The 22,986-nt window shown below is 48.0% G+C and overlaps 1 protein-coding gene across 2 annotated transcripts in view; it reads left to right on the forward strand.

Annotated features, from left to right (window-relative positions):
- ptpn20 (protein tyrosine phosphatase non-receptor type 20) overlaps positions 1 to 22,986 on the forward strand; it is a 364,145-nt gene that overhangs the window by 264,519 nt on the left and 76,640 nt on the right. For both annotated transcript variants that reach the window (XM_038782830.1, XM_038782831.1), the window contains 6 exons: positions 2,581 to 2,791; positions 3,893 to 3,930; positions 16,411 to 16,455; positions 18,401 to 18,466; positions 20,019 to 20,080; positions 20,391 to 20,552. In XM_038782830.1, coding sequence (XP_038638758.1) covers positions 2,581 to 2,791; positions 3,893 to 3,930; positions 16,411 to 16,455; positions 18,401 to 18,466; positions 20,019 to 20,080; positions 20,391 to 20,552 — 584 coding nt within the window. The remainder of the gene's footprint in view (positions 1 to 2,580; positions 2,792 to 3,892; positions 3,931 to 16,410; positions 16,456 to 18,400; positions 18,467 to 20,018; positions 20,081 to 20,390; positions 20,553 to 22,986) is intronic.

The raw sequence follows: 22,986 nt of genomic DNA on the forward strand, positions 1-22,986 counted from the left end.
TGATTGATTGATTTGATTTATTGTCACATGTACCGAAGTACAGTGTAAAGTATTTTTCTGCAGCCAAGGGAATGTACACAGTACGTACATAGTAAACAAAAAGAACAATCAACAGAGTATATTGACAAATGGTACATCGACAAACAGTGATTAGTTACAGTGCGGAACAAGGGGCCAAACAAAGCAAATACATGAGCAAGAGCAGCGTTGTGAATAGTGTTCTTACAGGGAACAGATCAGTCCGAGGGGGAGCCGTTGAGGAGTCTAGTAGCTGTGGGGAAGAAGCTGTTCCTATGTCTGGATGTGCGGGTCTTCAGACTTCTGTACCTTCTGCCTGATGGAAGGGTCTGGAAGAAGGCAAAGCCTGGGTGGGAGGGGTCTCTGATAATGCTGTCTGCCTTCCTGAGGCAGCAGGAGGTGTAGACAGAATCAATGTGGGGGTGGCAAGCTTGTGTGATGCGTTTTGGTACATCATGCAACCAAGTGATTTATCTCCCTTCTGTCGTCTGATTCGTCGTTGTTTGAGATACGACCCACCACAGGCGCGGTTGATAGAATCGGTCCGTCAGGATAGACAATTGCGACGGGCCAAGCTCAAAGCCTGCACACTGATGAGGACGCTCACGAGAGGTCACTAACAGAGCTGAGAGGCTATACTTATCGGGAAAGACTGAAGAGACAGAGGTGTTTTTCTCTCGAATAGAAAAGGCTGAGGGCGTGGCCTGATAAGAGGACTTGAAAATTATGAAGTGATTCGATTAGGTCGTTGTGGGGAAACTGTTTCACTTTTACAGGAGAGCAAAACTCCAGACCGTAAATACGGGCTGGCCACTGATGAATCAAACAATAAATTCAGAGGGTGGGGTAGGAGGTGGGACTTCTAACATTGGAAGTTGCTGGGAAATGCTATGAATTTAAAGGGAAATTAGACAAATGTACGTGGGAGAAAGGACTGGAAGATTAGGGTCAGCTGAAAAACAGCAGGAAGAGCCTCCCGTGGAGCGTAAACATTGGCCTGGACCAGCTGGACTGGGATGGTTCTGTGTTGGAAATCCTATGCAATAGCTGGATCCGAGGTCAAAGGACAATGACTGGAGTTGTGGCCAGGTGTTGTACACCTGTATAGCTTCCCTATATAATTGCTTCCCTCTCCTGCAATCTAAAATCCAAGCTTGTCATCAGCTAACAATTCTGGAAAAGAGACATCCCGTCAAAGTTTTACATCTTGCACTCATCTGCACAGATTAGCTAGAACACCAGATCTCGAAGGGAGCAAGGATTTATAAGTGCTCATGCAGGAGTCTGTTGTTTGCTTCGAGATTTGGTGTTCTTGCAATTCTGCTCTGATGAGTTCAAGATGAAAAGGTTTGATGGCATGTCTCTTCCTCGCAATGCTCACGTTATAAGTCATAGAGATCCACTGCACAGAAAAGGCCCTTCGGCCCATCATGTCTATACCAGCCAAAAACAACCACCTAATTATTCTAAACCCATTGTCCAGTACTTGCCCCATAACCTTGTATCTGCCTTGGCATCGCAAGTGCACATCTAAATACTTCTTAGGTGTTACGAGGGTCTCTGCCTCCGCCACCCTTTCAGGCAGCGAGTTCCAGACTCCCACCACCCTCTGGGTAAAAAGGTTTTCCCTCACATCCCCTCTAAATCCCCTGCCCCTTACCTTAAACCTGTGCGTCCTGGTCAATTCGCCCTCCACCAGGGGGAAAGTTTCTTCCTGTCTACTCTCTCTATGCCCCTCATAATTTTTACATCTCAATCATCCCCCAGTCTCTTCTGCTCCAAGGAAAACAATCCCAGTCTATCCAATCTCACTTCATAACTAACCCTCTCCAGCCCAGGCAACATCCTGGTAAATCTCCTCTGCACCCTTTCCAGTGCTATCACATGCCTCCTATAATGTGGATTCCAGAACTGCACACAATACTCAACTAACAGCTCCAGCATAACCTCCCTGCCATAAGAAGCAACTACTTTCTACTCTACTGTTTTGAACCTTTGGCGATGTTCGCGCCGATAAACCTTTGGATCTTCCCATGGTTTTATCGTATCGAAGACATACTTTGGATTGGAAAAGAAAGGCTGTAATAATAATAATCGCTTATTGTCACGAGTAGGCTTCAATGAAGTTACTGTGAAAAGCCCCTAGTCGCCACATTACGGCGCCTGTTCGGGAAGGCTGGTACGGGAATTGAACCGCACTGCTGGCCTTGTTCTGTATGACAAGCCAGCGATTTAGCCCTCTATGCTAAACCAGCCCGCTATAAATACCCTGGCGGCAGTAAACTTTAGGTAGGCTGCCGCCCCTTGCCAACCCTTTGCATTTTGACATTATTGATGGAGCCGAAACGATCATTCAGAAACAGAAGGCATTCATCGCAATTCGAAACGCAGTGTTCCGTTATTTTCTCAAACTTGATTAGGGTGACAAAAAACATCACTCGAATGAATTAACTGCTTTCCATTTCCCACAGGAAGCCGGTGATCATATTAACATGCTCCAGTGAATGTGTTACTAATATTCTTTGCTGTTGGTCTGATTCGAGTTGGTACTTGTTGCTGCAGGGCTGAAGTTAACGGGGGGGATAGGCAGCAAGTGGCAAGGCATTTACGTGCAGGAGGTTGTGGCCAGTTCCCCTGCCAGTTCGGAAGGCAGCCTCCAGCCGAGGGACAAGATTCTTTACATCTGCGAGATGTGCACCATGGGCATGACCTTGGACGATGCGGTGCGAGCGTGCGACACTGAAAACGGCCAAATTAGAATCAAGGCTACGAGGTAAGGCAGCAGGTCTTTGCAAAATGGCATTGCTTCACTCTTTGCAGTTATTCAGTGTTGCGGTCCGTCAATATAAAGACATTTTGGGCGGGATTTTCCCGCCGTTCTTGCCGGTAGAATCTGACACCTCCCCTCCCTCATGGCCACCCCCACCCCCTCGTGGCAGAGAGTGCGAACAACGGGAAGCCCCGCTGACAGAGGCAGGAATGGAAAATCCGTCCGCCGTCCAATGGCGGGTTGTATTGACCGCCGCAGAACGCGCCACAGGGCAGCAGGGTGGTGTAAAGTCCCGCCCCAAATATTGAAATTCCAGTCTTGGACCTTCCCTCTCAACACGTGGCCACTAAAGCAACAGGGCAGCTTCCTTGGTACTCGTGGAAGTTGGAAAGGAAGAGCAATGAGCAGATGGAAGAAATAAAGTTGAAGGGATACGGAGAGGGAGCGAGGACCATCCATCCCCTCCGTACTCAAGGAAGATTGAGTCTAATTGCTGCTCCTTAGTGCCATCCTGGTTAAGATTATTTGGGTTAGTGTGAATATCATCAAATCCCTATAGTGCAGATGGAGGCCATTCAGCCCATCGAGTCTGCACCGACCCTCCGAAAGGGGACCCTACCTAGGCCAACTCCACTGCCTATTTTCTGTAATCTAACCTGCACATCCTTGGACATGAAGGGGCCAGTTTAGCATGGCCAATCCACCGAACCTGCACATCCTCAGACTGCGGGAGGAAACCGGAGCACCCGGGGGAACCCACATAGCAACGGGGGGAAAGTGCAGACTCCTCACAGGCAGTCATCCAAGGTCGGAATCGAACCCGGTTCCCTGGCGCTGTGAGGCAGCAGTGCTAACTACTGTGCCACCGTGCCGCCTGAATTAAACCTTTGTTGCTATCAGAACAGATTGGAAGTGACAGATACCGGCTCCCATAATATTGGTATTAAAGGGTTTGGTGATTGGTAATGATTCAGGTACATGAAGCGTTTTAAATGATTATCCGTTTTATTACACTATGTCATTGCTGTGATATCCCAGTTGTGCAGGTAGATTGTTAGCATTTAACATTCCAGCATCTGAACTGATTTTATTTTGCTTTCTCAGGGATGGTCAGCCAGTGATCACTGAGGCACAGAGGACTAGTAAGTACCTCACTAACATTAGCGCGTTTAAGAAGCAAAGATTAGCATGTGTGCCAAAACAATGACATTGCCCTACCTGGACAGGTAGACATAACGAGTTGTGTGTGAGAGAATGTCAGAGGTGAGGCTGAATCTCTTGGATTGCCATTCGGTGCTGAAACAGCAGAGCACTGATTTTACAATTTATTACATTTATGTGGTGCCTTTAATGTAACGAAATGTCCCAAGGCCCTCCTCGGCATTGTTATCAAACAAGATCTGACAGAGGTCCCACAAGTCAGGAGTGTGATGGAATACTCCCCACTTGCCTGGATGAATGCATGTCCAACAACACTCAAGAAGCTCAACCCCATCCAGGACAAAGCAGCCCCGCATGATTAGCAGCTCATCCACAAACATTCACTTCCCCAACACTGGCACACAGTGGCAGAAACATCTGGCATCTTTAAGATGCAGTGCAGCAGCTCACCAAGGCTCCTTCGAGAGCACCTTCCAAACACATGGCCAATACCCCCGCGAAGGACAAGAGGAGTAGATACATGGGAACGTCACCTCTCCAAGCCCCTCACCATCCTGACTCGGGACTGTATCACTGTTTCGTCACTGTCACTGGGTCAAAATCCTGGAACTCCCTTCCTAACAGCACTGTGGGTGTACCTACACCACGTGGACTGCAGCGGTTTCAGAAAGTGGCTTCCACCACAATCTTCACAGGGGCAATTAGGGAGGGGGGGGGTGGACTTGGCTGTGAGATCTAATGGTATTGTAAGAGGGGAACTAACATAGGATTCAGTTACAAGCATTTATTAGGGCGGGCAATAGTTATAGTCTACTTAGGGATTTTCCTGAACTTATGTAGTGCATTATAGAACATAGAACATAGAACATAGAACACTACAGCGCAGTACGGGCCCTTCGGCCCTCGATGTTACGCCGACCTGTGAAACCATCTGAAGCCTATCTGACCTACACTATTCCATTTTCATCCATATGTCTATCCAGTGACCACTTAAATGCCCTTAAAGTTGGCGAGTCTACTACTATTGCAGGCAGGGCGTTCCACACCCCTACTACTCTCTGAGTAAAGAAACTGCCTCTGACATCTGTCCTATATCTCTCACCCCTCAATTTAAAGCTATGTCCCCTCGTGTTGGTCATCACCATCCGAGGAAAAAGACTCTCACTGTCCACCCTATCTAACCCTCTGACTATCTTATATGTCTCTATTAAGTCACCTCTCAGCCTTCTCCTCTCTAACGAAAACAACCTCAATTCCCTGAGCCTTTCCTCGTAAGACCTTCCCTCCATACCAGGCAACATCCTAGTAAATCTCCTCTGAACCCTTTCCAAAGCTTCCACATCCTTCCTATAATGTGGTGACCAGAACTGCACGCAGTACTCCAGGTGTGGCCGCACCAGAGTTATGTACAGCTGCAGCATGACCTTGTGGTTCCGAAACTCAATCCCCCTGCTTATAAAGGCTAGCACACCATATGCCTTCTTAACAGCCCTATTAACCTGGGTGGCAACTTTCAGGGATTTATGTACCTGGATGCCGAGATCTCTCTGTTCATCTACACTACCAAGAATCTTGCCATTAGCCCAGTACTCTGCATTCCTGTTACCCCTTCCAAAGTGAACCACCTCACACTTTTCCGCATTAAACTCCATCTGCCACCTCTCAGCCCAGCTCTGCAGCTTATCTATGTCCCTCTGTATCCTATAACATCCTTCAGCACTATCCACAACTCCACCGACCTTCGTGTCATCTGCAAATTTACTAACCCATCCTTCTACACCCTCTTCCAGGTCATTTATAAAAATGACAAACAGCAGTGGCCCCAAAACAGATCCTTGCGGTACACCACTAGTAACTGAACTCCAGGATGAACATTTGCCATCAACCACCACCCTCTGTCTTCTTTCAGCTAGCCAATTACTGATCCAAACCGCTAAATCACCTTCAATTCCATACTTCCTTATTTTCTGCAATAGCCTACCGTGGGGAACCTTATCAAACGCCTTACTGAAATCCATATACACCACATCAACAGCTTTACCCTGATCCACCTGTTTGGTCACCTTCTCAAAAAACTCAATAAGGTTTGTGAGACATGACCTACCCTTCACAAAACCGTGTTGAGTATCGCTAATCAACTTGTTCTTTTCAAGATGATTATAAACCCTATCTCTTATAACCTTTTCCAACATTTTACCCACAATCGAAGTAAGGCTCACAGGTCTATAATTACCAGGGTTGTCTCTACTCCCCTTCTTGAACAAGGGGACAATATTTGCTATCCTCCAGTCTTCCGGCACTATTCCTGTCGACAAAGACGACATAAAGATCAAGGACAAAGGCTCTGCAATCTCCTCCCTGGCTTCCCAGAGAATCCTAGGATAAATCCCATCTGGCCCAGGGGACTTATCTATTTTGACATTTTCTAAAATTGCTAACACCTCCTCCTTTTGAACCTCAATTCCATCTAGCCTGGTCGACTGAACCTGAGTGTTCTCCTCGACAACATTGTCTTTCTCCAGTGTAAACACTGACGCAAAATATCCATTTAATGCTTCCCCTATCTCCTCTGATTCCACACACAACTTTCCACTACTATCCTTGATTGGCCCTAATCTTACTCGAGTCATTCTTTTGTTCCTGATATACCTATAGAAAGCCTTAGGGTTTTCCTTGATCCTATCCGCCAACGACTTTTCGTGTCCTCTCCTCGCTCTTCTTAACTCTCCCTTTAGGTCCTTCCTGGCTAACTTGTAACTCTCAAGTGCCCTAACTGAACCTTCATGTCTCATCCTAACATAGGCCTTCTTCTTCCTCTTGACAAGTGCTTCAACTTCCTTAGTAAACCACGGCTCCCTTGCTCGACAACTTCCTCCCTGCCTGACAGGTACATACTTATCAAGGACACGCAGTAGCTGTTCCTTGAAAAAGCTCCACATTTCGATTGTACCCATCCCCTGCAGTTTCCTTCCCCATCCTATACCTCCTTAATCTTGCCGAATAGCATCATAATTGCCTTTCCCCCAGCTATAATTCTTGCCTTGCGGTATATACCTATCCCTGCCCATTGCTAAAGTAAACATAACCGAGTTGTGATCACTATCGCCAAAGTGCTCACCTACATCTAAATCTAACACCTGGCCGGGTTCATTACCCAGTACCAAATCCAATGTGGCCTCGCCCCTTGTTGGCCTGTCTACATACTGTGTCAGAAAACCCTCCTGCACACACTGCACAAAAACTGACCCATCTATAGTACTCGAACTATAGTATTTCCAGTCAATATTTGGAAAGTTAAAGTCCCCCATAACAACTACCCTGTTACTCTCGCTCCTGTCAAGAATCATCTTTCCAATCCTTTCCTCTACATCTCTGGGACTATTCGGAGATCTATAGACAACTCCCAACAGGGTGACCTCTCCTCTACTGTTCCTAACCTCGGCCCATACTGCCTCAGTAGACGAGTCCTCAAGCGTCCTTTCTACCGCCGTAATACTTTCCTTGATTAACAATGCCACACCCCCCCCCCTCTTTTACCATCTTCTCTGTTCTTACAGAAAGATCTAAATCCTGGAACCTGCAACAACCATTCCTGTCCCTGCTCTACCCATGTCTCCGAAATCGCCACAACATCGAGATCCCAGGTACCAACCCATGCTGCAAGCTCACCCACCTTATTCCGGATGCTCCTGGCGTTGAAGTAGACACACTTCAAACCAGCGTCCTGCTTGCCGGTGCCCTCTTTCGAACTTTTAACCCTATCCCTGACCTCACTACTCTCAACATCCTGTACACTGGGACTACAATTTAGGTTCCCATCCCCCTGCTGAATTAGTTTAAACCCCCCCCGAAGAGCACTAGCAAATCTCCCCCCCAGGATATTGGTACCCCTCTGGTTCAGGTGAAGACCATCCTGTTTGTAGAGGTCCCACCTACCCCAGAATGAGCCCCAATTATCCAGGAAACCAAAACCCTCCCTCCTGCACCATCCCTGTAGCCACGTGTTCAACTCCTCTCTCTCCTTATTTCTCACTTCGCTAGCACGTGGCACGGGTAACAACCCAGAGATAACAACTCTGTTTGTTCTAGCTCTCAGCTTCCACCCTAGCTCCCTGAATTTCTGTCTCAAATCCCCATCTCTCTTCCTACCTATGTCGTTGGTACCTATATTATATTATATTAGAAAGTAGAGGAATATTCCACAGTCAGGATTAAGACATCAACGAGCAACATGCTGGTTGGTTAAGAGACATAAACGATGCTAACTGAATACTTGAGGAGCGATAAACAGCACCCGCAAGACCTCCAATAGCACTTTTTCCAGTCCAACTGGATTCTAGTGACCTTAGCAAACTTGTTTTCTCAAACCACCTGCGAGACCCTCAATGACATGTTTTTCAGTCTAACTTGGTTTTCATCTAAAGACGCAGACATAACCAACCGCGCTCACAACAAGAGAAGAGATTACGGGAGGAGTCATAGAAACATAAGGGCAGAAAATACTCACTCTGCCTGGGTGAACACCTGTAACTTGTTTCATGTAAAGTTTGGAGCGGACAATTTTCAAATGTAAATAATGCTTTTTGCCTACGTGACCTACAATGTATAAATATCACATGATTTCGCAGTTGGGTAGAGTCAGCACTGGAGTCCCATCTCTGAGGTTGTGCTCGCTCAACGCATTGGCTCATAAACGATGGTTCTGTGCCTGGGTTTCCTCAGAATATTTTGTATAATAGTCGAGCACTACATCAGACGTGTAATGCTTAATACATCTCTGGATAAGTGAAACATTTATTGGACTTCAGTCGAACAGGAATGGAGGTGATATGAGCAAACACAAGTAGAAATGCTGGCCTCGACATCAAGGTGTCCAGGTGTAGGCTGCAATCTTAACGAGCGAGGTTTTTTTTTCATAGAATTTACAGTGCAGAAGGAGGCCATTCGGCCCATCGAGTCTGCACCGGCTCTAGTAAAGAGCACCCTACCCAAGGTCAACACCTCCACCCTATCCCCATAACCCAGTAACCCCACTCAACACTAAGGGCAATTTTGGACACTAAGGGCAATTTATCATGGCCAATCCACCTAACCTGCACATCTTTGTGACTGTGGGAGGAAACCGGAGCACCCGGACGAAACCCGCACACACACGGGGAGGATGTGCAGACTCCGCACAGACAGTGACCCAAGCCGGAATCGAACCTGGGACCCAGGAGCTGTGAAGCGATTGTGCTAACCACTATGCTACCGTGCTGCTTGGCATTGTGTTAACAGTTGTCAATTCATTTAAAAGGCTATTTCTACTCTTTACATACATGACCAAACTGCCTGTTGTGACGTTAACGGGAGATTCTGTGCAACTCCGGCAAGTTCTTAAAAGTAACAAGGAGGATTTTGTGAGGGTCATGAAGAATCCAGCACGGGTTTGGAGAGTCAAACAGAAAGTTAATTTATTTACAACAATACGTACAAAGTTCCAGCAGTTAACTACTGATTCCCTCTTTAGCTGGTACCACACCGGCTCTATTTATACAGATTGCCCGCCCCCTGCCAGCCACCCCCCCCCAACCCATTGGGGGGAGATCACATTTCCCAAGGAGAGTGGGGTAACTTCGTCCAACCAAACTGCCTGCCCCTCTTCCACGGTTTTCATCCGCGGCCAGGTGTCCCTGGAGAGGTGTTCACGGACACTCTTGAGGTCTTCCGTACTTGGAGGGCACCGCAGGGGTCGGGTTGGTTTATTGACCCCTCTTTTCACGTTATGATTTGATGTTGTTAAGTGTCCGTTGTTCACCGATTACTTTTGGGCAATGCCCCTACCAGGAGGGACCACTTTTCATTTATCCCTGAGTTTGTTTCATTTATTATATTGTTTTAACTGACCCAATAAGATCGCATGGGGTAACCAGTTGTCCCCAGCCAATAGGATCCGGGCAGGTTATAACAGAGGCTAAGCGAGAGATGCCACTTATAAATCAACCAGCAAGTTCTAAAGACTCATGGGGCGCGATTCTCTGCTCCCCCCATGCCGGGTGGGAGAATAGCGGGAGGGCCTACCGACATTTTTCACGCCCTCCCGCTATTCTCCCCCTCCCCACGCCCGACCCATGTCCGAATAAAACGGCGAGCGGCGATTCTCCGAGGCCGATGGGCCGAGCAGCCGGGCCTTCACGCCCGTTTCAACACGGTAGCAAACACACCTGCTTGCTGCCGTCGTGAAACGGGCGCCAGATGCCCGTTTGGGGCATCTGGGGGCCCGATTGGCACGGCAGTACCACGGCCGTGCCAAGGGGGGCATAGGCCCGCATCGGTGCCCACCGATCGCGGGCCGTGCGTCCGTAACGGAAGCACTCTTTTCCCTCCGCCGCCCCGCAAGATCAGCCGGGCGGCTGAGGGAAAAGACGCCAACTGCGCATGCGCGGGTTGGTGTTGTCCAACCTGCGCATGCGCGGCCGACGTCATCGGCCGCGTCAGCCGGCGTGACGCTTGACGTGCAGCCTAGACGACCATCGTCAAGGCCGTGCCGCCGTGACGCACGGGGCCGCGCTCCTAGCCCCGCCCGGGAGGGAGAATCGGACCAGGAAGTGGGCGTGAAGGCTGCCTAGGGTCACGGCCTGTCCCACGGCAGCCTTTACTATTCTCAGCATTTGCGGAGAATCTCGCCCATGGTCTTATTGCTTAATTCCATGGATTTGCTGGTTCATTTACACATCAGTAGTGGCATGTGTCATTAACACGCCATGCATTGAGATCTGGACCAATGCTTTCTAGTGGAAGTGAGACATGATAAGAGAAGGCATGCCAAGCAGATCAGTGCGTTCCATGCATTCTAGTATGCGATGGAGGTAGTGGCACAGTCGAATTGTCACAGAACTAGTAAATCAGAGACCCAGCGTAGTGGGTTCAAACCACACCACAGCAGATAGTGAAATTTGAATTAAAAGCCTAATGATGGCCATGAAACCATTGTTAATTGTTGTAAAAATCCATCTTTAAAAAAAATTAATTGATGGGATGTGCATGTCGCTGGTTAGGCCAGCATTTATTGCCCATCCATAGTTGCCCTTCAGAAAGGGGTGGTGAGCTGCCTTCTTGAATCGCTGCAGTCTTTAGGGTGTAGGTACACCCACTGTGCTGTTAGGGAGGGACTTCCAGGATTTTGTCCCAGCGACAGTGAAGGAACGGCGATATATTTCCAAGTCAGGATGGTGAGTGACCTGGAGGGGAACCTCCAGGTGGTGGGGTTCCCAGGTATCTGCTGCTCTTGTCCTTCTAGATGGTGGTGGTCATGGGTTTGGAAGCTGTTGTCTGAGGAGCATTGGTGAGTTACTGCAGTGCATCGAGTAGGTGGTGCACACGGCTGCCACTGTGCATCGGTGGTGGAGGGTTTGAATGTTTGTGGAAGGGGGAGCAATCAAGCGGGGCTGCTTTGTCCTGGATGAAGTTGAGTTTCTTGAGTGCTGTTGGAGCTGCACTCGTCCAGGCAAGTGGAGAATATTCCATTACACTCCTGACTTGTGCCTGGTAGATTGTGGATAGGCTTTGGGGGGGTCAGGTGGTGAATTACTCGCCGTAGAATTCCTAGACTTTGACTTGCCTTGGTAGCCACAGTATTAATGTGGTTAGTCCAGTCTGGCTCACCAATGCCCTTCACAGAAGGAAATCTACCCTCTTTACCTGATCTGGCCTCCATGTGTCTTCAGGCCACAGAAATATGGTTGACCCTGAAGTACCATTCAGTACAAGGGATGGGCAATAAATGGTGGTGAGGCCCACACCCAATAAATAAAAAGAGGAAGTATTGAAGCAAATACTGCAAGGGGGAGGAAGGAGTCGTCTAATTTTCATCTATGAGTTTGAATAGCTTTGCTGAACAGGCTTGGCTGTATCTTATTCTTTGAGGACAGTTGTTTAAGTGGTTGCACTGTTTGAATCTTTGCTGTGAGGAGACTGTGATCTCTTTCAGAGTGAGATAAATTAGGCCGACCTGTCTCAGCTGAGGTGCAATTGAAGCTTCACTGATCAGGTACAGACCACAGCCTTATTGTGTAGACGTTATGCTGGAGACAGCTCCACTCCAGTCCTCTCAATACCAGGTGCCTTTCAGGTTTTCTTGAACAGGCAAGGAAACGATTACGTCAGCGATCAAATTAATTTGGTCTCCTCAGCTTTGGCACCTGGCGATCAAATTATTTTTAAGGCGAGCCTGTAAGAATTCACTTCTCTTTCCTTCATGTGTGACTGTATTAGGTCAGCTATACATTCTCTCCTTCCAGTGCAGTCCTCAGCCTAGTGCCTATCCTCTGTCTTGACCTTTTGTAACACTATATTGTCCATACATTACAGTGTAGCCACTGACTCCTAAGGTAGACTAGATGGTGCCAATGCTTTTAATTAGTGAGCTTAGGAGCCACTATCCCTAACATCAGCGCTGCCAACCACGTTGGCTGCCATTATCCTGGCCATTCACCAAAGCCATCTTTCAAACCAAAAGGATAGGCCGCAAAGCAGCGACCAGCGTACAGATCGCAACCAGAACTCTCAATCATGCCGGTCCCAATCCAGGCCGGCTCATCAGGATTGATTCCATGAGCACCAGTCGTTAGGCCTCCGCCCATCGGGGGGGGGGGGGGGGGGGGGGGGGGGGGGGGGGGCTCATATTCCAGATCACCATGGGGAGATCAATCGAGTGATTGTCATGAGGGTCATTACCCACTCTCGTGAGGGTCATTACCCACTTTGGCGCACAGGTTAGCCAAACAAGTTTGAGAATGTCTACGCAGAGTGAAATTAGCTCATCATTGAGAACTTGAAGTAACTGTCGAACTAGAAATGTTCCCTCGTCCCCATTCTATCCACAATTTTTTCATTTCTTCACCCAAAGAGTGGTGTGAGCCTGTGGAATTCATTACCACAGGAAGTAGTTGATGCTTAAACACTTAACATATTCAAGAGGCAGCTGGATATCGCACCTGGGGAGAGTGGGATCAAAAGCTATGGGGAGAAAGCAGGATTAGGCTATTGAGTTGGATGATCAGCCATGATCATGATGAATGGCGGAGCAGGCTCGAAGGGCCAAAAGGCCTCCTCCTGCTCCAATCTTCTATAGATGATTACATAGATGATTTGGAGTCGGGGACCAAGTGCAATGTGTCCAAGTTTGCAGATGACACTAAGATGAGTGGTAAAGTGAAAAATGCAGAGGATACTGGAAGTCTGCAGAGGGATTTGGATAGGTTAAGTGAATGGGCTAGGGTCTGGCAGATGGAATACAATGTTGACAAATGTGAGGTTATCCATTTTGGTAGGAATAACAGCAAACGGGATTATTATTTAAACGATAAAATATTAAAGCATGCCGCTGTTCAGAGAGACTTGGGTGTGCTAGTGCATGAGTCACAGAAGGTTGGTTACAAGTGCAACAGGTGATTAAGAAGGCAAATGGAATTTTGTCCTTCATTGCTAGAGGGATGGAGTTTAAGACTAGGGAGGTTATGCTGCAATTGTATAAGGTGTTAGTGAGGCCACACCTGGAGTATTGTGTTCAGTTTTGGTCTCCTTACTTGAGAAAGGACGTACTGGCGCTGGAGGGTGTGCAGAGGAGATTCACTAGGTTAATCCCAGAGTTGAAGGGGTTGGATTATGAGGAGAGGTTGAGTAGACTGGAACTGTACTCGTTGGAATTTAGAAGGATGAGGGGGGATCTTATAGAAACATTTAAAATTATGAAGGGAATAGATAGGATAGATGCGGGCAGGTTGTTTCCACTGGCGGGTGACAGCAGAACTAGGGGACATAGCCTCAAAATAAGGGGAAGTAGATTTAGGACTGAGTTTAGGAGGAACTTCTTCACCCAAAGGGTTGTGAATCTATGGAATTCCTTGCCCAGTGAAGCAGTTGAGGCTCCTTCATTACATGTTTTTAAGGTAAAGATAGATAGTTTTTTGAAGAATAAAGGGATTAAGGGTTATGGTGTTCGGGCCGGAACGTGGAGCTGAGTCCACAAAAGATCAGCCATGATCTCATTGAATGGTGGAGCAGGCTCGAGGGGCAGATGGCTTACTCCTGCTCCTAGTTATGTTTCTTATGTTCTTATGTATCTATATATGTACAAGAGGCAGATCTGATTTATGTTAGTTTCATAAATTCCAGCATTGAAGCACATATCATTGCTGATAGCCGTGTTAGTGTCATGCCTGATTGGGGGAAGGAAGTCGGCTAGTTTTTAGTGATGAGTTTGAATAATTTCACTGTACAGACTGGCAGTGTCTTATTTGCTGAGTAAGGTTATTTGAGTGGTTGCACTGGTTTGAATCTATTGGGCGGATGTGGAGCTGTCATTGTAGGAAAACATGCTTCCCCCGGGGTAGGATGTTTGCATTTTCATCTCAGCATCTGATTTTCCAGGGGAGAGTCCGCTCGGAAGCTGCAGCTCATTTCCAACTCATTTCCTACGGAGCAGTTACAATATTCACAAGATTGCTCCTTCTTAGTGCCTCGGCCAGAGTGGCAAGTAGGGAGGGAGTTGGGGCTTAATTGCTTCTGGGCAGCATGACAATCAACCTGATAGGGGCTGGTTCAGCTCACTCAGCTAAATCGCTGGCTTTTAAAGCAGGCCAGCAGCACGGTTTGATTCCCGTACCAGCCTCCCCGGACAGGCGCCGGAATGTGGCGACTAGGGGCTTTTCACAGTAACTTCATTGAAGCCTACTCGTGACAATAAGCCATTTTCATTTCATATATTGGGCTGGATTCCCCGTTCGGGGGACTACGTTCTCCCGTCGGAGATGAACCACCTCCGAATTGCGCTCGGGCTGGGAGTGACACCCAGAGGCGATTCACCGTCCCTTGCCATGCACATTTATGCATGGCGGGATTGCAAGGGATCCTCCTGAGCAGGAGCCTGATAGCGAGATCCGGCAGCGGGCCCCCTCCCTGCTCCTCCCCCCACCCCCTCGCCCCCTCAATGCAATTTTGGCCTCCCTCCTCACTACGGACTTACTGGGTCACCTCCCCCCACACACACACAGGTGGGACCTGACCCCCCCCCCCCACCCTCCCCATCACAAAACCATTCTGAGGGTCTCTGGTGGGGAGTCTCTGCTATGGGGGCCTCCGGTGGAGGGCTCTGATGGGAGTTTCTGGTGGGGCCGGGGGCGGGGAGGGGTGCACCTGGTAGGCAGAATTTGCATTGTGGGGAGGAGTGGGGCCCTCCGAGGAAGATTGGGGGCACCCTCCTTAAAGACTTACCCCCATGGCCCAACGTGAGGACCATCACACCAGAGCCATGCTGACAAGTGATTTGGCTCCACAGCTCTCTGTGGCAAAGAGTGCCACAGATTCACCACCCTCTGGCTGAAGAAATTCCTCCTCATCTCTGTTTTAAAGGATTGTCTCTTTAGTCTGAGATGGTGTCCTCTGGGCCTAGTTTTTCCTACAAGTGGAAAACATCCTCTCCACGTCCACTCTATCCAGGCCTCGCAGTATCCTGTAAGTTTCAGTAAGATTCCCCCCTCATCCTTCTAAACTCCAAAGAGAACAGACCCAGAGTCCTCAACCGTTCCTCATAGGCCAAGTTCTTCATTCCGGGGATCATTCTTGCCCATCCCTAATTACCCTTGAATTGAGTGGATTACCCAGCATGTACGCCAGACCAGCTAAGAATGGCAGATTTCCTTACTGCACTAATGAGCGAACCAGATGAATTTTATGATATGGTTATCATTCATTCCAGAGTTTATTGGATTCAAATTTCTCCATTTGCCATGGTGGGATTTGAACCTGGGTCTGCAGAGCATTATCCCTGGGTTATTAGTCCAATAGCAATGCCACTATGCCACCACCTCCCCATCAAGTGTATTCCAAACAGTTAGCAAGTACCAGCAATAGAGTGATACCTTTACACCAAAAGGCTTAGCTTTGAAAGTTGAGCGCTTTAGAATTTAATCCCCAATAAGTTTATTTTTGCTTCCATGGGATGTGGGCGTCGCTGGCTGGGTCTGCACTTATTGCCCATCCCTAATTGCCTTTTGGCTGTGTGGCTGGCTTGCTGGGCCATTTAAGAGTCAACCACATTGCTGTGGGTCTGGAGTCACATGTAGGCCAGACCGGGTAAGGATGACAGATTTCCTTCCCTAATGGAACATTAGCGAACCAGATGGGTTTTTAATGACAATCGATTCATGAACATTATTAGACTTTTAATTCCAGGTATTTTTTGAATTAGAATTCCACCATCTGGGATTCGAACACAGGTTCCCAGATCATTACCTCGTGAGGACTCCCTGGCTCTGAATTCATGCAAACCATTGGATACAATCTGTAAAAGTATCACAGTTTACGTTCTCGGAAATCAGGCTCTATTAGCTTTCTCTTTTTTTTCTCCGTAACTTAATTTTCTTCTATCCTCTTCTTCACAACTGTTGTGTCCTCTTATCTTTTATTCTCTTAATTTCCAGGAACTGCAAGCAGAAAGAAAAGTAAAAAATGTTTAGCACTAAAAGGCAAGTGTCAATATTCAGTGTGTGTGTGTGTGTGTGACTTTCCCAACTTGTCTGTTTTCCCCCCTATTTCTTCCATTTGACAGAAGTGTCAAAACATCTCAAAGCACTTCACACAAGGCAGAAATCTATCCGATTGTTGTTATGCGACACACCCACACCAGTTATCCTGCATCACACAACAGCAGAAGTGCACAATCATCGCTCTTTTTTTGCTCGTTGTTGGTCTGCACACAGGAGCAACTCCAGCTCCGCTTCAAACGGTGCTACCTGGCCACCTCAATCAGAAAACAAGACCTCAGTTTCACACTGTGTCTGAAGGGCGCCCTCACCAGTCACGACACAGCCACACACGCCTTGTTGAAGTGTTTGAAGTGTCAGCTTAGGCGATCTGCCTGATAGAGGACTTAAACCATCAATCTTCTGGGGCAGAAGCAAAAATGCAACAAACTGAGCCAAGCTGACACACACTGGTTTAATTTTCTCTTTCGTGCTTGTCCTACGAACACACAAAATGGATAGGACAAGAGAAGGTCGCCTGGCCCATAAAGTCTGCCCCACACCTTGAATGGTCAGAGCATTATGAACACACCTAATCTGGTTTCAGATAAAGGCAACGGCAGGGTGCCTCTGGATTAGAGAATCATACAATGCCTGCAGTGTAGAGGGAGGCCATTCAGCCCATCGAGTCTGCACCGACCCTCCGAAACAGAACCCTACCTCAGCCACTCCCCCATCCTATCCCCACCTAACTTTTGGACACTAAGGGGCAATTTATCATGGCCAGTCCACCCAACCTGCACATCTTTGGACTGTGGGAGGAAACCGGAGCACCCGGAGGAAACCCACGCAGACACGGGGAGAACGTGCAAACTCTACACAGTCACCCAAAACCAGAATTGAACCTGGGTCCCTAGCGCTGTGAGGCAGCAGTGCTAACCACTATGGAACCGTGCAGCCACGTCGCAGTTTTAAGGATGATTTCAGATTAAAGGATATGCAAAAACACGCAATGCAGACTAATATATTAGTTTTCAATATCTCTATATCAGGTGACAATATCTCTAACTGCAAATACTGCTAATGATGTAATCTGATGATGCAATGAACCTCGTCAACCATGCCTGCTGGGGGTATTCTGGATTGATGACGCTTCAATGCTTAATTAAGAGCAAGGGCCCAGAATCTAAAAGCTAGGTTGATTAGGTTTGGATTGGATTGGATTTGTTTATTGTCACGTGTACCGAGGTACAGTGAAAAGTATTTTTCTGCAAGCAGCTCAACAGATCATTCAGTACATGGGAAGAAAAGGGAATTAAACAAAATTCATGAAAATACATGAGAATACATAATAGGGCAACACAAGATATACAATGTAACTACATAAGCATTGGCATCGGTTGAAGCATACAGGGTGTAGTGTTAATGAGGTCAGTCAATAAGAGGGTCATTTAGGAGTCTGGTGACAGTGGGGAAGAAGCTGTTTTTGAGTCTGTTCTTGCGTGTTCTCAGACTTCTGTATCTCCTGCCCGATGGAAGAAGTTGGAAAAGTGCGTAAGCCGGGTGGGAGGGGTCCTTGATTATGCTGCCCGCTTTCCCCCGGCAGCGGGAGGTGTAGATGGAGTCCATGGATGGGAGGCAGGTTCGTGTGATGGACTGGACGGTATTCACGACTCTCTAAAGTTCCTTGCGGTCCTGGGCCGAGCAGTTGCCATACCAGGCTGTGATGCAGCCCAATAGGATGTTTTCTATAGTGCATCTGTAAAAGTTGCAGATTCCAGATTCCCCATTCATTGCCCTTTCCATTACAAATGGGCAATTGAGAGCAACCGGCACTGTCAGTGCCCAGGGGAAGGGTTCTGTTTTCCATCCCCGATGTATAGTGAGCGGCGTTCCACAATTTCCGTGCGAGGTGCGAATTATACATGTTTTTCTTTGTCACCTGAAGGCTTCAGTGACTGGACGCTGACATCAAAAGAGGGACAAGGACAAGAGAAGCAGCAGACTCTGGATGGTAAGGAAGCCTCCCCATCATAGAACATAGAGCATACAGTGCGGAGGAGGCCATTCGGCCCATCGAGTCGGCACCGGCCCACTTAAGCCCTCACTTCCACCCTATCCCCGTAACCCAATAACCCCTCCTAATCCTTTTGGTCACCAAGGGCAATTTATCATGGCCAATCCACCGAAACCTGCACGTCTTTGGACTGTGGGAGGAAACCGGAGCACCCGGAGGAAACCCATAAAGAGAGAACGTGCAGACTCCGCACAGACAGTGACCCAGCGGGGAATCGAACCTGGGACCCTGACGCTGTGAAGCCACAGTGCTATCCACTTGTGCTACCCTGCTGCCCCTCAGTCACCTCAATTCCCAATCCTATCTATTTTCTCTCAGCTTCAGTGAGTAGGTTGTGTTCTGAAAGTAAAGCGAGCTGCGTTCCGGGCCCCATTTATCAGGTGGATTAATTATTAGCGAGCTGCCTGTCTCCAGGTATTGGAGCACATTTTTTGCATCCGATCCTGCGGCTGACTGATTACTCCTGGGCTGTGAACAGCACTGAGAGCTAGCTGAGTCACAGCAAAGCCAGGAGGCAGAAGGGGAACAGGCTGTTAAAGTGCTTGGTAGATAGAACAGGGAAACAGCAAGTCCAAAACACGGAGCCGGATGAGGCCTGTATTCCTAGGAGGCTGTGAGTTATCCAAAATCACATCAGAGATGAGAAAAATGCATTTTAATATATGTGTGTTCTTCAGAAATGGATTATTGCGGTTTATAAAGTGGATATCCACTTAGTGCAATTTAGTGTCCAGGTATGTGCAAGTTAGGTTATGGGGTTACGGAGATAGGGGGGACTGGGCATGGGTAGAGTGTTCATTTGAAGGGTGGGTGCAGACTCGATGGGCCAAATGGCCTCCTTCTGCACTGTGGGATTCTATTTCTAAATTGACACACTACACACTTTAAAATCAGTTATGTGTAACCATTCAGCTCTCATGGTTAACCTCTGCAAAGGAGGGTCGGCACGGTGGCACAGTAGTTAGCACTGCTGTCTCACGGCGCCAGGGACCCGGGTTCGATTCCCACCTTGGGAGTTTGCACTTCTGCTCGTGTCTGCGTGGGTTTCCTCCGGGTCCTGCAGTTTCCTCCCACAGTCCATAAATGTGCAGGTTAGGCAGATTGGACATGCCAAATTGCCCCTTAGGTTGAGGTTATTGAGCTGAGGTTGAGTGGCCTTGCAAAGGAATGGTGCAGACTCAATTGGCCGAATGGCCTCTTTCTGTACTGTAGGAATTCTATGAGCAAGAATTGGTTTGGAAGTTTTTCCTCACCAGTCTATCATAGAAACATGGAAAATAGAAGCAGGAGGAGGCCATTCGGCCCTTCGAGATCATCCCAGGAAAGCAGTCCAGACTGGTTGACACTCAGCAAACCCCCTCTGCAATGATTTTATCATCAAATTAATTTGGAAGGCATCCAATTAATAAGGAAAGGAGCGAACTCTGTTATGAACATAAACAGTTTTCCCATTCGGGAAGTTTTCTTTTCACACTGTTATTCTTTTCAGGGAAGCAGCCTGCTGATCACGAGCGATCCCAAACTAACTCCACTGTGCCTGAAGAATCCGAGGTATCTTGCTTTATAAATTCCTGTTTTTAAGTGCAATGATGCACTGTCCCCTCATAACTGTTGAGTTACTATTGGACAGCATTTCTTACTTAACATGGGATTTTGCACGTGTTCCTCGGTTGCTCTGTGAGAGACAGTAGCGAGGCATGAGTGAATGCCGGGTGTGCGTTGCAAGTGGTTCTTCATCACGTGTAATTGTTGTGTCAATCCAGTGGCAGGAACTAACCTGACTGAAGTCTCACCCCCCCCTCCCGCATTGTTCAGGAGGTGCCGAATGAAACCACAGCTACCCTTTTTTATCTCCCGGCAGAGCTCTCTAATCCGCATTGAATTGGAAAGGCCAACAGGTGGCGGTTTGGGCTTTGCGCTGGTGGGTGGTGACAACGGAACGGCTGCCCTTGTGAAGGCGATTAGCCCGGGCAGTGTGGCACATCTGGATGGGAGACTCAAAGTGCGAGACAGACTTTTACAGGTAACGTCCCTGAGGAGGGGGTAACCCACAGCACATTGGTTGATGAAAATGAGTTGTGGCAAAGAATTCACTCGCAATTATGTCGCACGTTTCATGATCTTGAGGATGGAGGGTCCAATGCACTTAAAGACCAATGAAGCACATTTGAAGTGTAATGTTTGGGAAACATGACTGCCAATTTGAGCACAGCAAGCTCCCACAAACAGCAATAACCTATTTTTAGAGACACCTGTTCAGCCACAAGTATTAGCCAGGGCACCAAGGATCAGTTCCCTGTCCCTCCTTGAATTGGGGCGGTGGGTTCTCTGATGTCCCACCTGAGAGGACGGAGGTTGACGTTCCCGTCCAAAAACCTGCACCCCCGACCTTGCGGCACTCCCTCCGCTCGGCACTGGAGTGTCAGCCTAGATTCCTGTGCTGCAGCCTCTGAACTAGCTCCTTGAGCTGCCAGGGGATGGCCATTACCTCATTCGGAAAAATGGGGCATTTTCCCAAACGTTTTGCTGCAGCTTTGATGGGAGATTGCCAGGGAATAAAGTCAGAAAGTTTCGCCGGAGGCTTTGCAAACTATTGTTGGAGCGGACAATCTGGAACGATCACACGGCTGCTACTGACGAGGCAAGGAAAATCTCAAAAGAAACAACTCGAGATGAAATTCTGTTTACATTTTCACATCACCCTAAAGTTAACAGGTAACGCTGAGGTGGTTATGGCTGATTGAATATGTGTATGGGCAGCGCGGTAGCACAGTGGTTAGCACTGTTGCTTCACCGCTTCAGGGTCCCAGGTTCGATTCCCGGCTTGGGTCACTGTCTGTGCCGAGTCTGCACGTTCTCCCCGTGTCTGCGTGGGTTTCCTCCGGGCGCTCCGGTTTCATCCCACCTGTCCCGAAGGATGTGCTTATTAGGTGACTTGTACATTCTGAATTCTCCTTGTGTACCCGAACAGGCGCCAGAGTGTGGCGACTAGGGGATTTTCAGTGTAACTTCATTGCAGTGTTAATGTAAGCCTACTTGTGACAATAAAGATTATTATTATGTATGTATTGTATTATGCATTGTACATAATTTGATATATTAATTCTCGGTTGGAAAGCTTATATTGGCTGGAATTCTCCGGCCGTTGGGATTCTCTCTTCCCCCCGGCATTGCACCCACCCATGGGTGCCCCGACAGCGTGGGGTGGCTTTGATGGGATATCCCATCAATAAGCGACGGGAGTAGAGAATCCAGCCGCCAGCAAACGGTGCGCAGCCGAGGAACACGCGGTGGGAGAACTGGAGAATTCCGCCCATTATCTGTCATAAAATAATAATCAGTAGTTAAATTTAAATGGTTCTTTCAAGTTGTCACTTGTGTATATAGGGAGCACAACGCAGTTCGTAAAAGGGGTACATTGAGACCTGGGGCGATTTTTTTTTTGTAAAGGCAACTGAATAAGACATGCAAGTTTGCTATCAGAAAAGGTTACTCTCCGAAACAGATCATACCAATTAACTTTGCAGCACAGAGTACAGTAGGAAAATTAGCAGTGAAGCCAGAAGACTATTCAGAATCTTGTGCTTACTATGAATTTAACTGAAGACTCCGGTTTGAATGACAGAGAGATTTGGGCATTCTTGAAATGCGGGAAGGCATCAATCCTTTGTCTATTACTGAAGGAGGGATTTGTCAGATTGACAGGAACGAAGCCACTGAGTTGGGATCAGGTTAAAACCCTCTTTGCGAATACAGCCCTGGTAATTATCTGACCACCGTCCTTGCCTGTGCCGGTACATAGAACATAGAAATTTACAGTGCAGTACAGGCCCTTCGGACCTCGATGTTGCGCCGAAATTCTCATCAACAGACATGTCACGCACAAGCCAAGAACAAATGCAAAGCCAACAATCTTGAAACTTGACAATGTTCACCGCACTCAGAAGTGCCAAACCAGGCCAAAAATGGTCCCACCGACTCATATGGTCACTTATTCGCTTCCCAGTCATCGCATAATGGGGGGTGGGATTCTCCCAAAATATATACAAGGCCAAAAGGTACAAACACTAATTTTGTGTTGGAGAAACAGGGTACCCTCCCCTCAGTACCAACGTGCCGGGGGGGGATGGTGGTAGGATACTCTGATTATTAAAACAGTTCACAACACAGTTGTACAAAAAAAAAACGGTACAAGCACTAAACCTTGCACTGGAGAGACCAGAGACCCTCACCACTGTGCCAACAGAAGGGAAAGGAAGGGGGTGGTGGGGAGAGTGGGGAAAGGAGGAGTATAGGGAGGGAGGGAGTCGGGGTCTTGGTGGAGGGTGGGGGAGGGCCCAATAATAATAATCGCTTATTGTCACAAGTAGGCTTCAGTGATGTTACTGTGAAAAGCCCCTAGTCGCCACATTCCGGCGCCTGTTTGGGAAGGCCAGTACGGGAATTGAACCCGCGCT

This window comes from Scyliorhinus canicula, chromosome 22, assembly GCF_902713615.1.
Source record: "Scyliorhinus canicula chromosome 22, sScyCan1.1, whole genome shotgun sequence".
In the NCBI taxonomy this organism is placed as follows: Eukaryota; Metazoa; Chordata; class Chondrichthyes; order Carcharhiniformes; family Scyliorhinidae; genus Scyliorhinus; species Scyliorhinus canicula.